The sequence below is a fragment of the Choloepus didactylus genome, chromosome 12, assembly GCF_015220235.1.
Source record: "Choloepus didactylus isolate mChoDid1 chromosome 12, mChoDid1.pri, whole genome shotgun sequence".
NCBI lineage: Eukaryota > Metazoa > Chordata > Mammalia > Pilosa > Megalonychidae > Choloepus > Choloepus didactylus.
Genome location: NC_051318.1, coordinates 21,953,504 through 21,969,728, shown reverse-complemented (window position 1 = coordinate 21,969,728; position 16,225 = coordinate 21,953,504). Strand labels below are relative to the sequence as shown.

Genomic DNA, 16,225 nt, shown 5'->3' with positions numbered 1-16,225 from the left:
ATTTCTCCCAGTTTGAGAAATACTTGCAGGGCTCCATTTCCCCCAGAATATGGGTGAGAGTTTATTGGGAATGTTGTTAAAAATGGCTGTGCTATTACAACACTCTTTTTCTCCATTGGAAGCATAAGGTTTTGTTTTGTTTTTCGTAACCAAGTTTTATGTAGGCCTTTGGCTAGCATTAAGTTTTGTTCCCTTTTTTCTTGTATTTCATTATTTTCTGGCTTTCTTTCCTAGTTTTTCTGGCTTTCTTTCCTAGTTGTTATGGCTCTTGGGACATGCCTAGATTATACCACTATTAATCACCTTTTTTTTTTTTTTTTTCTTTTAGCTTGCATTAGATACACACTATTGGACTTGGATAAACCATTTTGTTATTTGGGGCTCACTGCTATTCTACATTGTCTTTTCCCTGCTCTGGGGAGGAATTATCTGGTATGAATTTAATAACTATTATGTAATTATGTAATATTATAGTCCTGTAGTATTGTAGTATCTTTCATGAAGGGCTCAATAGGCCATTTCTGTGCAGGTAACCTCGTTCATTTGTGCAAGTATTTGTTGAATGCTCCTGTTTGCCAGGCATTCTGCTAGGTCCAAAGGTACAGTAGGGGGAGTAAGACAGTGTGGCCCCTGTTCCTTTGAGCCTACATTCTCAATGGGAGAGACGGATGCTAAGTAATAACATATATGAGAAATAATGGAGTTGTAATAAGTTACATGCAGGAATACACCAGGATGCTATAGCAAGGGTCTGTTTCAAATGGAAAGGTCAGAGATGGCTTCTTAAAAAAAGTGATCTTTTAAACAACTTTGGAAGAAAATCATCATTTTCATCATAGTAGCTAACATTTATTAAATGTTCACTAGCATGAGGCACAGTGCTAAGTGCTTTATGTGTTGTGCTGTGTCTCATTTATAAAACCTTCACCACAACCATAGTCTCCACATTTGACAGATGATAAAACTGAGGCTGTACAGTTGCTAAGGCAGCAGAGCTGGAATTGGAGCTGAGTCCGTCTGACCCCAGAGCCTCCACTGTTAGGGAAAGGATCTCTGTTTCAGCCCGAGGGAACAGCATATGCAGAAGCCATGAGGCAGAAAGGCACTTAGGAGGTGAAAGAAGCCAGTATATTCAGAGAGGAGTGAGCCTGGCAGAGCTTGGCATGAGGTAAGGTTGGAGAATTAAGTAGTGGCAGGTCCCACTGGACCTCATAAGCCAGGTAAGGGCTTTGACTTTAGCCTGAGGATAGTGGTAGGTCATGGAAGGATTTTAAACAGAGGAGCGACAGAATCAGATCACTGTGGCTGCCGTGTTGAAAATGAATTGATGAGTGCAAAAGTAAAACAGAAGACCAGTTTTGAGACTATTTTAATAAACCAGTCGGCAGCGGATGTTGGTTTGGTTAGCCCTGAAGAGGCGGGGATGTGGCTGGGCTTGACATCAGTCAGGGTTGCCTCTTTCTGCCCAGAACATCCTTCCCAATTAGCCCACCTGGTGTCCTTCTGGGCTCCGGTGCTTCCCTCTCTGGGCTGCCGGACCGTCATGGGCCATGCAGTAGACATGCACTCCCTACGCGTTCATCCAGGCTTTTGTTACAACACTTACTGTATTTTTCTGTTATTCTCGTGTTTACGTTTCTGTCTTCTCTGTAAGACTGAGGATTTCTTGAGCCTGGTGGGAACTAGGGTAAGGCCAGCAGGCACCTAGGCCTGGAACATGAGAGTGAGTGCCTCCTCCACTTTTACATGCTTGCTTTGCCCTAGTACTGGTCTGATCTCAAAGCCAGAAGCCTTTTCCTCTTTACCCCAATACTCCAGTATCTACAATACTGAGCATAGTACCTGGAACATAGTAGGCAGCCTCTGGGAGAAAAAAAGAAGGAAAATGCTCCATGATCAATTATTGTCCCTAATTTTGGGTGTCTCAATTCTCTTGTTCAATTGGTGACCCCTAGTGACCAAAGACATGTATTACATGGTTCTTTTGAGACCTGGAAACTCAGAAAAACTAGATAAACATTTGGTGGGTTTCCAATAGCCCTGCCCAAAACTAAAGAACTGTGTAGCTTTAGTGAACTTCAGAAGCTATGGCTATAAAAGGAAGATTTCATCCTGAAAACTTCTCTGATTAGTTCTTGGGACCATGGGGTTTAGACATTGTGACTCTCTGTAGTCCTTGATAAAGAATCCGAGAAGCTCTTTTTTTTTTTTTTTTTTTTTTAAATCCCTGGAATCCTATTTCCTAGAATTTTGGCACTAAGACTGACTAGTTCTTCTTTCCCAGGTCTCATACTTGCAGGAACAGAAATATGACATAAAATCTCACCATGCATAAAGATTTAGGAACAAGTCATATATACAACTTGGTGATGAACACCAACTTTCTATCATTCAGGAATCATCTTAGATGTCAACTCTTCCAGGAAGCCCTTCCAGGAGCTTCTAGTCTTCTTAGTGTTTCTGTGGCATGCTGTGCATGCCTTTATCATTAAACTCTCCACACTGTGTTCTAATTTTCTGTTTGGTTGTCTACACCCCCAATTTTGCTGTGTGCTTCTTGGAGGTAGGGATGTCATCTCTGCATCCCTAATACTGTGCATGGTAGCTGGCACATAAATGGTGATCCATAAATGTTAGTTGAAAAGTGTATGAAAAATGGAATTGCGAAACTCAAGCAAAGAATTATATCATTAGTACCTGCATTCTTTTCCAGTTTCTTTCATGGAACCCTATATAGATAGTTTCTGTGAATTATAAATTTTCCTGGTGGGAAAATCATTTTGTAGTCTGCAGTTTTATAGAAAATACTTAAATATTTCTATAGCGTAAGCTGTATGTAGTTAACTATAGCTCTGCTAATCAGAACTCTTGTACATCTTCTCCGTGTTAATAACCACTGAGCAGGTTGTGGTTCTGGGATTGAAAAAAAATCACCTACTGAAGTGTTTTTTTATTTGATGAAATTGAACTTCAGGGACTTATATTTTCCCTTTGGGATGACTTCATAGAGTTTTTCTGTCCCTTTCATATTCATAATATCCCAGTATTATAAAGGAAGTACTAAGTCCCATATTTTATATGATAAATTCAAAGCAGGCAGGCTTAAATGGCTTGCCCATTGACTCAGAAAAAATAACTCTTAGTGATAAAAGGTAAAAATTACCAGAACAAATAGCCTTTCCATGCAAGTAGAGAAAATAGGTAACAGGTTTTCGTTGTTTCTCCTTATAATTTCTGACCTAACCTTTTTTTTTTTTCTCTCCTTAATCCTTTAGGCCATTCCTCAGTTATCAAAGGATGTACTATGTGTTTATACAGATGTTGTCTAGCGGGCCTGCCTGGCTGGCAATCATTCTCCTAATTACTGTGAGCCTCCTTCCTGACGTTCTCAAAAAAGTTCTGTGCAGGCAGCTGTGGCCGACCGCAACAGAAAGAACCCAGGTAGGAGGGCCCTTCTCCCCTGCAGCGTGTCACCTTTAGCTTTCTAGATTTAAGATGGGGAAATAATCATTATAAAAGGGAGTATGATCGTCCAACTGTTACTTAGGAATTTCAGAATGATACATGATTTTAAACATTAAATTGAGTAAAATTCAGGATGTCCAATGTTTAATTGTATATTTAGAGCTAAGCAGTTGGGCAGCTGAAATTTTTAGAAAACAGAGAAAAAGCCAATACAAAAGACAAATTATTTTATGTAAATCCAAAAATAATTTTTATTCATCATTCCTTTAAAGGTTAAATAAAATAATTTTCCAGAGTAGTGAATTTGGCTCAAAATTTTAGCATTGATGGTGGGAGATGTTGGTTGGTGATAGGGCTACTTATTTTCCACACTCCCCAAACTGTGGCCAACAAACTCAATTCTGGGTTCTGGAGAGAACACATGCAAAATGCTTGCTTGGGTCCAGGGCACCAAATAGCTGTGTAGTAAATGGCTTGGGTGATTATTTGGCTCTCACCTGTGTTCTCGGGGTGGCACGTCTCCATCTGCACACATCTCTCCATCTGCACACGTCTCTCATCTGCACACGTCCCTCCATCTGCACACATCCTTCCATCTGCACACGTCCCTGACATTCACCTGGAGCAGCCACAGCTCTGGCGTCATCATGTCATGGAGCATTAAGTGGGGGCTTCCTCCCCTCACCACACAGCAGACCCCGGTGGCTGAAAATGGTGGCCCTCCAACCCCTAAACCAGGGGGAGGATTTGCATAACCACCTACTCCCCACCAGCTCTCCCCTTTCTTGCTCTTTTGCAGGAAACCTGAATATTGATTAAGAGCAATTTTTTATTTTTTTCCTCACTTTGTGGTGTAGGGACCACCCGTGTTAGAATCCCTCAGGGAGTTTATTTAAAATGCAGATTCTCAAGATCCAGCCCCAGAAAATTTTTTTTCCGGACTCATATTCATTCACTCTTTAGAAACTTAGATGATATCCGTGGTTTAATTTTCCAAATGGTGTTGGCCAGTGTTTGCGATGGAGAATAGGTAGCTCTGTGTTGGGGTTAGAATGGATATAGTACATCTTATTGCATATGGCTCCTCTATCATTATTACTCCCAAACAATCCAAATTAAATCCTTGTTTATAAGCTGTCTTAGAGGTTTTGTGCTAATTTTGAAATATTGAAATCCCAATCTACCAGTTCCTAAGTATTTCCCTTCTTTATGCCTCCTGCCAGAGTTTATAAAATCAGTGCTTAACAAAAACTCATGATGAAGAAATCTCTTCTCAGTCATAGTAAAAAATATTGATTTACAACTCCACTATAAATTGTTCCTGTAAAACTATAACTATAAAAGTTATTGCCCTTAAAGTTATTGTAAACTATAACTATAAAAGTTATTGCCCTTAAACAAATGTGGTATAGGACTAGGTATGTTTTTAGGAACGTGAGCCCTTTCTCCCTTTTATCACAAGCAGGAGAAATATAGCAGGAGTATAAATTACGCCCTTCCCTTCCAGAATGTGAGGTCCCCAGAAACAACTCTCCCAAAGGATTTCTGAACAAGGGAGTAAAGAATATCAGTGCTGACCAGCTACAGTAGGGCCAGCTTTAGTGTTCACTGAAAGCTAGAAACTCTGAAAGTATCCCTGGGACTCAGCTGCCCCACTATTTTTAATGGAGAACTTCGTTAATCACCACCCCACACCACCCCATCCAACCAGCAGCACCCCATCCTCTTTTTTTCCAACCTCTGGGCAGCAGTAGAACATCACTTTTTTCCTAAATGAAATCTTTACTTCATGAGCTCTTTTCTAGCAATGCAGCTCATGGTAGAAGCAAATACATGACAAATATACCATAGACTGTGTGGCAAGACTGGGTAGAATTATGGGTTTGACTCCAAGAGAGTGTGGGTCCCTGCTGGCTAGGGGTGATGGGTGAACCTTGCATCGGCAGTTAAGTAACATGGATCAGTATTTCTGAAACTGTGTTCTGTGGAACACTTGATCAATAGGTACTAATCAGAAGACTGCCAAGGTCAATTAAGTTTGAGAACTGTGGAGTTAAACATTGTTACAAGAGTGTCTTGCTGCAAGACTTCTCGGAGCTTTTAATATGCTAATGTGCATTTCAGTTTTCAAGAGGGATAGACAGAATGCTGTGTCTCCCAAATATATTTGACTACAGAACTGCTTTTGATACAGAACATTTTCTGAAACTAGTCTTCCTTAAAACACATTTTGGAAATGCTAATGTGGCTCCTTCCCATCTCATTCTTGCTGGTTTTGTTGACCTTTATGGCCCATGAGGGTCAGGGGTAACCCTTATTAAAATTCAAACATAAACCAAAACCCAGGAGGCATAATGCTGGGATAGAATTGGGTAGTGTCCTTGGTTGAAAATGAACAAATGATTATTTCAGTCTTCACAATGCCAAAGTCTGTTTGCTTAGTGTAATCACCGTTAATATGCACTAGAAAGTTGTTACTTTTAACTGCATTCACCACCCTGTGTTGTTTCTCTTTTTCCTTTCCACATTTCCTTTTGTCTTCCAACCTGCTTTGCCTAAATAACCACTGCCTTGTTTAAACGTAAATGATGTGCATGGGCCCCTCCTGAACCTTCTGGGACTAGCAGACTAAACATCAGTGCCTTTCTGTTGAACAGTCCACCATCTTTATGCTTTCTCAGACTTCCAGCAGTCTGAGTTTCTAATGGATCACAAGGTGACTCTTTTTCTGCCTTTTTGTATGTTTGGGATTATATCCACAGGACAGCAGAGGGTTTACTTTTATTATCAAGAGGTATCAAATTTACACTCTCTCACTTATTATCACAACCACCACATCAAGAAATATTGTGATAAAATGTATCCTGGGATGTAGACATTGAGCATGGGCTGTTCAATAGCTGTTAACCAATTTTCTTTCTCAGTATCCGTTAGGAGTATCCAATTTCACCTGTACCACCAGTGAGGGTTAGATGACATCTCAGGTGCAGTTAATGGCTCAGAGCTGTGCCATGTTAATCTCACACTTGTATTTGGAGATTGGCTACCTATACATGAAGGTTGGGGTGTTTGCAGTTCATAAGTCAGCTGCTGACCACATTGTAAACGCCCTTGAGCAGCGTTTTATCAGTGCCACCCTTCTCTCCACAGCCTGTAAACAATGAACAGCAGCACCGCTGTGTGTGCAGTATACCAGAATTCACTCAGCACAGGCACTTCTGGGAACTCACCACAACCCTGGGAGGTCGCTGTCACCCTCCTCATTTTGCAGATAAGGAAACTGAGGACTCATGAGATTAAGTGATTTGCTCAGGGTCCCATAGAACATTAGCAGAAAAGTCAAGACAGGCTGAGCCATGCTTACTCTAGATAAAGATGGAGAAAAATCTCATGGTTTTTAGAAAAAGCCTTCTAACTTGCTTTAAATAACTATTGTGGCCAATTTCTCAGGAATATAGAGCCATTTGCATAGCATTTTCCCATGACAGATGTTAGCTCTGAAAGCCTTTTCATCCAGAGCCAAGAGCAGATCATTTGTCTAGAAACAGATCTTTGCTAGAAATGGTTTTCTCTCTTTTTTTTTAGTTGTTTATTCATGTACCTAAATGCTATATTTATGTATACCTCAAAATTAATGATCCTTTGAAATTGCATATTTGATACTATTTGCCAGTGCAGTTTATTAAATAGGAAAATGTCTAAAGCAAGAAAAAGGCTTTTTTTTTTCCTTTTAATAACAGCTCATCTTCTATACATTTTAAACACTGTTTTTTAGCTAACAAGAGAGTACACTTTTAAGTTCCAGGTAAATTAGTAGCAATCAAAAATTTTCTAATCTGATGCCACCAGAATTTGTTAAAATAAATTAGGTAATTTCATCTCACTGTTTATATACTTGAAAACATTTAGGATGAAATTATTAGGAATACTTGAATAAGTCACAGGAGGTGCTTACAAAATTGATTTAATGCCAACTCTGGTCTAAAAATAAATATTCCAGTTATTGACAGGGTTTATTAAGAGTTGATTTGCTTCTGAGCATTTGCGGAAGCCAGGCCCTTGCTGCTTAGAGAAGGTCGTCACTGGGCGCTCTCCGGCTTCCAAAGCCACGAGGGGCGTGAGGACTCCAAGCCCCTGGGTGGGATCATCTGCAGGGTCAGCCATCATCACACCTTAATAAAGAGCACTAGTGTGCCAGCACATTCTTGGCACATAAAAACAAACGCCCAGAATTCTGCAAAACTTTGGAGGAACAAACATTTGACTAATCCCATGTGCAATATATTATACTTCAAATGGATGGTTTTTTCCTATTAACCTTTTCCTGTTATAAAGAAAAACATCACGTGTGCCAGGGTTCATATATATATTCCCACCCCCGCAGAGGGTAACAGCTCCATCATCTGTTTAGTTCATCCTTCTCCTCACCAAGAAACTTTTTGCCAGTTCAGACCTGCTAATAAGGCTGCAGTTCTTTCAACTCTTAAAATTCTTTCAATCCTTGTTATTGAGAAACTAATAAAGTTCAACTGGAAAATCTTTAATGTTCAGACACTCCCTCACTTTGCTCTGCAAGCACTTTGAGCACCATTACTTATATCCTCAGAATTCCGTTTCTGCCAGAATTCTTCTGTTAGGGGGGCACAGGGTAGAACCCCCACTATTCCTTCTTCTCAGAGAACTTTTGGCTGCTCTTTATGGAAGAACATAGCATTGACAGTTTTATGAATTGGTTTGATTAAGATCGAAAACAGTGCCCGGTTTGGATTTTTGCTCTCCACTTTGGACATTCATGTTTCCCTGATGTATGCAGCAACCGTCTCAGTGTTTTTCCTCATCCTTGCAGAAGAGTATGAAACATAAAGCATCTGTAAGTGCAGTGCCGAGCACCGATGGGCCACTTCTGAAGAACCTCTTACAACTTCCGAAGCATAATTAGCTCAATGATAGGTAACAGTATTGCACAGATGTTGCCAAGTTGGGCATCACTTTTCTTGGTGTGCTGTGATTCTTGGAAACTGTCCGTTTTTCCTCCAAAGTTTTTGCTGTGCTGTGCCATCTTTGAGAACAAAGATTAATGATGAAAAAACACATTTTTTTTACACACATATATGTATTTACCATCCCAGGTAAGTAGCATGCCTGAGAGTGACTTCACTACATATGGTAGTGTATTGTGTATATGCACACATGTGTGTATTTGCATATACCCACACACATGTATCTGTGCACAAGTGTGTGTATACACACATACCTGCACATATGGGTATTTGTGCATGTGTGTGTGTATACACACATACCCGCATTCACAGGTGTTGTATCTGCACACGTGTGTGTGTATACACATATGCTCACACACACGGGTATTGTATCTGCATACGTGTGTGTGTATACACACATACCCACACACATGGGTATTGTATCTATGCACGCATGTGTGTATACACACATACCCACACACATGGGTATTGTATCTATGCACGCATGTGTGTGTATAAGCACATGCCCACCCACATGTATGTATGCGTGCTGTGGCTGACGTTATTCAACATGCATATATGCAACTTCAGCTCCACTGGCCATGTTCAGTGTCCAGAGTTGCCAGAAAATAAGCTCCTCCGTAATCCTCTGTGGTGGAAACAGCTTCATTTAAAAGGTCCGTGAAGAAAGACACTACTTTGAAATAAAAAATGGAATATCCATTCCTTGCATTGAACATTAACCCACTTAAACATTTGGTATGAGTCCATTGTCCTAGCTGAAACATACGTAACTAATGTGTTCTGTCTGAAAATGTGGAGATTGTAAGTAGCTATGCTCATGAGGCATTTTCTGATCTAGACCTCTCAGGGTTTGACAAGTACCTTTGTCATCTGACTTCCCTATCTAAAAGTATTCATACGTGGGGAATTTTTATTTCATTAAAGTAGATTTGGATTGTACACTTCCCAATATTCTCACGAGGCCTTGTTAGATTTAATGACGTTTATGGCACGTCCTAGGCCTTGTTTGGCTTTTAATAAGAAATCTCAAAAATCGGATTTATCTGTGGCATGTACAAGAATAACAGTGGGCAGAAGACGCTTGAGATGTGCTTGGTCAGTGTGATGTCCACCCTGATCACTGGTGGGGGTTGGGGAGGATACACTGACATCAGTGAGTCCTTGTCTTCCTGCCTTTGTGGTAGTAGTTTAATAATTTTATGTTAAAGGAATCAAACTTTACTTAGTTTTAGGGCTTTTGAGCTTTTACCAAATGATTATGACAGTTAAAGGAAGTAAGTCTCATGTCTTTATCTCCCAATTCTTTTTTGTTAATAATCAAACCTGGAGTGAAGGAATGTCACCCTGTTGACACCAAAAAGAGAGAGAGATTTATACCTAGAATATTCTCTCTAGAATATTGAAATGAGATGGCTACCATCTGACCTGTCTTTTATAATGAAAATTGATTACCTAATGAGCCTACCAGTTCCTACAGAAAGTAGTAGTATTTGACTCCATTTAGAAAGGCCAGAAATCAGTTTTAGATAGGAGTCTCAGGGTGGTGAACAGTGCTAATTCCTGAGACTGACTTTATATTTTTTTGCTTTTTCCTTGACAGACCACATCCCGGCAGTGTCAGGACCATGTCTCAGAATTCACCCCTCTTGCCTCTCTACAAAGCCCAGGCTATCGGAGCAATGAACTCACCAGCCCCTTAGCCACAAGGTCTAGTCCCCGCTCTAAGAAAGTGATGTTAACATTCTGGAATAGCAAGGAGTGTTCTGTGCTCTCACCCATTTTTGGTATTTCAAATAACCATTGGAGTTCCGGTTCAAGACACTACCTTCATGGGTGCAATTTGGAAACACCTGTATGATAGACAGATCACCAATTCAAGCCTTTAAGAACTGCATTCTTGAGTGTATGTGTGTTTGTATATGTGTGTGTTTTTGCCTTTGTTTCCAGAGGAGGAGAGAAGTGTGTAACAGGACTTGTTCTAAAAGGCATTTAGCTCTGACAGCCTAGACTGAGCACTTTGATTATAATTTTTTCCAAGCCTGGTGGTCACTCATATTTTTCTCTGTGCATTTAGTTGGACTGCTAAATGGAAGGACATTTTGCACAGTCTGGTACTGTAAGGCTGGGAAGCAGCACAAGCTCTCTTCACCCCACGTCCTAGTTTTTGCCTTCTTATCCCTTCTGTTGTCTTCTGTCATTTGGTATTACTTGAAGAGAATAGCTCATCAAATGATCTACGTTTTGAGATCAGCAGTTCAGCTTTGAGCCGGAAGCTGTCACCTCACATATCCCCAGTGACCATCATTTTTAGCATGTATGATAACCTGTGTTTCTTTCATTTTATTCACCCTCACCTCCTGTGCTCTCTGTGTAGAATAGGTTGTTGTCTCTGCACTACCTTTTCTCAAGAAACCCTCTGATACTTCTGTTTTTGGACGTGGCCAAATTAGATATTCAAATAATTGTGTATCCATTTCCCCATTAGAATCAAAGACTTTGCTGTTGCTTATGTTTGTTCACTTTCTACATATCGAAGCTGATTTTTTAATGGGTTTTGTCTGATTCTGAGTTCCTTTTGCTGAAATCAGGTGTTAATCCCATGTTTTGGAATGCTTTTGAGTTTGTCGATGTCTTTTCCTTTCCCATCACCCAATTGCCTCTGTAGAGGAAAAACAAGTGTTCATGTGTGAGAAATAGGTAAGACTGTTAACTTAAGCTTTTCCAGTAGTAGTTTTGAGATATTTGTCTGTCACCCTCCCAAGGATGAATTTTATTAATTTACTATTATTGGAAAATTTTAATTTCACACGTTTCAGGGAAAAGAGTGTTGATTTTGGATGCCCTAGGGTAAATATTTGGCAGTAATGGTCAGATGCCCCTTTCACGGTAATTATTGAGAGATGGCCACGAGGGGGTGATATTCTACCAAATCTATTTCAGACTGAAATCGGTATGATGACGAGATGGCCTCGCAGTTTTCCGAAAGCAGTATCTGCATCTTACACTTCCTCCACTGCACTATAATTTTTACCATAACGTGCTCTGAGTTTTTTTTCATGTATTTCTCGTTTGTCTTACAATTTTGTTGTTTTATTTGGGGTGGGGAAACAATCAGAAGGCTGTTTTGTTTTGTTTTTTATAGAATTCCTGTTACTTTTCTGTACCAGTATTTCTGTTTCTAGAAAAACTTTAGCCTAATCTCAATGATCCATAATTCTATTTAACATAACTTTGATGGTCCTTTAATAAGACATTTCAGTTTGAGATTCAAACTTTAGACTTTAAAACTGGTGGCTTTTTAGAAAAGCTTCACCCAGAAACTAAAAATAAATACCTTGCCCACTGCTAGATTTCCTGTTGTAAAACTTGGGGGCCTTTCATAGGTGAAAACTGAGATCTGTGTCTGAGATGTCTGACATTAGATATTTGTGGAAGTTTAGATCTCACAATTACGTTGTATAATGTCTCATCTATCAAATATTTATTTGAACTATTCTCCACAAGGAGAACTGAATTAACAGTAAGAACCATGAACACAAAGTGGTTGGAGTAAATTAAAGTGAAATATAAACACCATACCAAAGATTAGGACAATGAAGGTTTGACTGAGTATAAGAATCGAGAGGAAGGACACCATTTTTGTCTTAAAGGTTGTCTTTACCATTTCCTTAAAGCCCTTTGTGCTCCCCTCCCACTGCCCTGTCATGTGACATCACAATGTCATGTCACAGCACCGTCCAAACCTGACCATGCCAATCAAAGGTGTGTGCGTTTCTACACTGATTTTTAAGAACCTTACCTGGGTATAAAGGTAATACTATAGGGGCGACAGATTCTCTGTATGTTTAGTTAACAAATTATTTGTAATGTATTTTTTTAGAAACCTTAAAATTGCCTTTGCACTGAAGTATTTTCATAGCTATTTATACCTCTTTTATGCATTTCTTTGTTACCATACCATATCTGATTTTTAAAGTATGTTTTCAAAACTTTTTTTAAGTTTATGAAAATTTGACCACTTTACATTTAAATTCTGGTGAGAGTTTTGGCTGAATGTTTCAATATCTGATGAATGAGACTTTCAGATCTGATTTTATTCTCTTTACCTCTTAATTTGTTGGTATCTGATGGCAGTAATTAATTGAAAGGCATAATTAGAGTACAGTAATTTGCTATGCTTTTTCTTCATAATTCACTGCAGCTTCTTCTGCTTTTGTTTTGTTTTTAATTTCCATTCTTCAGCCTTAAAAGTAAAAGATTCTAGCTGATGGTTAAATATGCTGGATCCCAGTCCTGCCTGTTTATTCTAGACATTTACCCCATACCTCTGATAATTCAAGTCTCAATATGAAAGTCACTAAACTTTTACACTCTCTAAAATATCTTGTAAAAAATTTTGTTAAATTATCATATGAATGTGCTTTTTATCATCTGAAGTGCATAAGGGGGCAAGAGAAAAATAAAAAGAGGAAAAGAAGAACCCCATTGAAATGACATTTCAGATATAATTTAATTAGATTTTTCATCTTACGATAGTTAGTATTTAACTTGCCTTAAACCAAAGCAAGTAATGTCAACTTTAGGCATTTTTCTTATTTTTGAAGATCTTGTCCACTATTACATATATTAATAAATTATCAACCTGTAATTTACCATGTTGATCTGACGATATGGTCCCTAATTCCCACTCCATACCCTTAAAAGCAAATCATTATATAAATGCATGAGTAGTCCTGACTATATTTGTATTCTCTTGCTTTTAGCTCCAAGTTCATTCACAGCCATATGCATACATGTGTGCAAACATGTATCTACACACACAAAAACCTACACTTGTATACTTTCCGTAAATCCTGAACTTCCCATCTTTCTTCCTAAGATGACCCTGCAAGGAACCTTTACCCATATCTGGAAAGATCAGGCTTTCTTAATCTTTCTATGCCTCATTAGTAAGAAGAGGCTTTTTCTGGCAAAAGCATCCATAAGCCTTTGCACAGCAGGCAATGGGGTTTGAAGCCAGGGCTTCATTCTAAGAGCTACTCATTGAAGGATGTAGCAGTGTCCAGGACTAACTTCTTTCTCTTTCAGGGAAGTTCACCTCCCCCATTTAAACCTCCATTGCAAGTCAGCATTCATATGAGGTGGCCAGAAAGCAGAATCTGGAATCCACCAAGGCTCCACATCCTATCATGCTTCTAGGAACATAGACCATTGCCACATCAGAAGTGGCTAGCCCTCTGCCGCATGTCAGCTAGGAAAAAAAAAGCCTTCCTTTTTCTTGGCAACTCATATTAAAATCCACATCAACCCATTCCTATGTATTTGAATCAAAAGGGTGAAGAAAGCAGACCAAATAAAAATACCTGTGAGGGTTGTAGCTCTCATAAGACACTGAAAGTATGACTTCTATGTGCACGGACTAAGTAAGTAAGTAGATTTTGGAGATTCCGATGAAGGAGAGTGAAAAAAAATGACAAGTTTAGACGATAACAAGTTTTATATAACTTCTTAGTTTGGCTTTTTGGGCTATTTGCAGCTTTAACTACAAAAATATCTCATAAATGCTGTTATAACTATTTTTTAATTTTTAGGCATCAAGCCAGTGTTCATTGCAACCTGAAGGAATTTTTTAAGCCTTTTTTTTTTTTTAAGACCACTATATTCATATGTTTTGCACTGATGCAACCATTTCTATTTTATCTTAAAATTAATATTATTTATTTGACAACTTAATATAACATTTTGGTATGCAGTTTCTTTCAGTCTTCAGTTCTTTTGGAAGTTACCTAATTATAACTTTAAAAGCAGGAAAAATGTAAGTTGGCAAATGGATTTTTTTTTTTTTAAATCTAGAGGGTAGGTGAATGGTAATGAGAATCATTCTGATGTTGTGTCTATAAATAAAGCTTTAATGAAAATGTGTTGGAAGTATTATGAAAACGTGATTCTACTTTTGCAGAAAAAAATCTAAAGATCAGTTTATATAGCTTTATTTTTTACCTTATTGAAATATACAGAATTTTAATATGCATATATTGTCTGTGACTTAATATAATGTGTGTATGCATTGCCATTTAAAATGTCCATTCATTATGTAATGTAATAAAAGAGAATCTTCACCATGTATTTAACATGAATGGTTATCTATAGCTGTCATCATCATAAATACTGGAATTTATTTTTAAAATATTAAATATAGTAGGTGCATTTAACATCATAAATCAGCCTCCAAACAGTAATGTTTAACTGGATAATAATTCATTAGCCTGCTTTGAATATTAAATTGTGAATTAGACCAATTCCTACATTTCTGTAAAGTTTATTTTGTATGCTACTGTTTTTAACTTTTATTTCTGTAGATAAAGTATGACTTGATAATATTAATTATATTGGACTTTTCTGTAGATTATCTAAGCAGGAGAACTGAATCTGCTTGCAATAAAGAAAAAAAATGTCTGGTTTAATTTCTTTATAAATAAATAAAAATCATATATATTGGACTTAAATTGTCTGTTAACAAAAACAGTAGTAAACACTTTCAAAGTGGAAGTGTTTCTGTTTGGGGTAAAGGTGGGAAACCTACTGTGGGAAGTCCAGAATCCCCTCCACTGAGAATGTGTGGCCTGAGAGGTGGCCTGCTTTCTTCTGGTCGCTTCTGCTGCCGCGTCTTGCTCCTGAGCCGCGCTGGCTCACTCACTAACCCGCCTTGCTCCCTTTTGCCCTGTGTCTGTCCCGGTGCTGTGCATTGGCCCCTGTCCCTCAGCCAGCAGAGCCCCAATGCTAGAGGGCCGTGGTGCTGATAGACTTGTACAGAGGCGTGAGGGATAATAGGCGGGCTGGGAGGCAGTAAACAGATCAGGGAATTTAAATATTGAACTTCTGCAGGTTCCGGATCATTCCCAATGCAGAATTCCTCACTGTTTGCCCCAGGCGGCAGCCTGCTGTCACGTTGCTATGGACTGGTCTTCCCCTTTTACATCTAGATTCTTCCCCTTTCTTAGTCTTTTCTGTTTAGATTCTTCTCCCTTATCTTCCCCTTCCAGATTCCAGGGCCCCTGCAAACCCAACCCCAATCTCTTAGGTTCTGTTGGTCAAACCCAACTTCTTTATTATGTTGCTCTTGGCCACTCCCATCCCAGTGAAGAATCTGGGGGCTGCCTGCAGAGAGCCAGGAACGGGCCCCACCCTGGACCTCTGGGGGGCTCTGTGGCTTCGTCTGCCCACCCCTGAACCCTCTTCACTGCTGCTCCTTTCCCCTCTTGGCCACTTGAGTCCCCACGTGCCTGGCCACGGGCTCACTGGCCACCTTTATCTCTGGTGTCTGGTCATTCTCATCGTAGCTGTGACTTTTCCTTAGGTTCCCCAAAAGCAGCGATTCTCCACCCAGGCGGCTGCACATAGAATCACGAGGGCAGGTGGGGCTTTTGAAAACATTGACATCAAAAATGTGTATATATACTGGCGTCTGATTCAATTCCTGGGATTTCTGATTAATGGGGGTGGCACCCAGGTGGTTTTAGGGTGTTTCCAGGTTTATGCTACCTGCTTTGAAGTGTAACAGTTTCATTCTGCCTGAGGGCCGGTGCTTGAATTCTCCTGGGCCAGGATATTTCTCCTTTCCTGGTTCAACTCTTTAATTTTTACTTATCTCAAGTGTCACAGCCTCAGGAAACCCTTCCCAGATTCCCATGAAGTCAGAGACTGCTTTTTATTTGTCTCAGCCCAATTTCTGGCACATAGAGAGTGCTCTGGAAATA

General features: G+C 39.3%; 1 protein-coding gene across 5 annotated transcripts in view; it reads left to right on the top strand.

Moving 5' to 3' along the window:
• The window catches only part of ATP11A (ATPase phospholipid transporting 11A), a 234,905-nt gene extending 219,973 nt beyond the window's left edge, over positions 1-14,932 (top strand). For 2 of the 5 annotated variants that reach the window (XM_037799867.1, XM_037799866.1), the window contains exons 27-29: positions 329-432; positions 3,276-3,441; positions 10,069-14,932. In XM_037799867.1, the coding sequence (XP_037655795.1) occupies positions 329-432; positions 3,276-3,441; positions 10,069-10,326 (528 nt within the window). In that variant the 3' untranslated portion in view covers positions 10,327-14,932. Of the gene's footprint in view, positions 1-328; positions 433-3,275; positions 3,442-6,092; positions 6,182-8,311 lie in introns of all 5 variants that reach the window. The other 3 variants (XM_037799870.1, XM_037799869.1, XM_037799868.1) reach the window with 3 other exon arrangements.
• Positions 14,933-16,225: the final 1,293 nt, after the last annotated feature.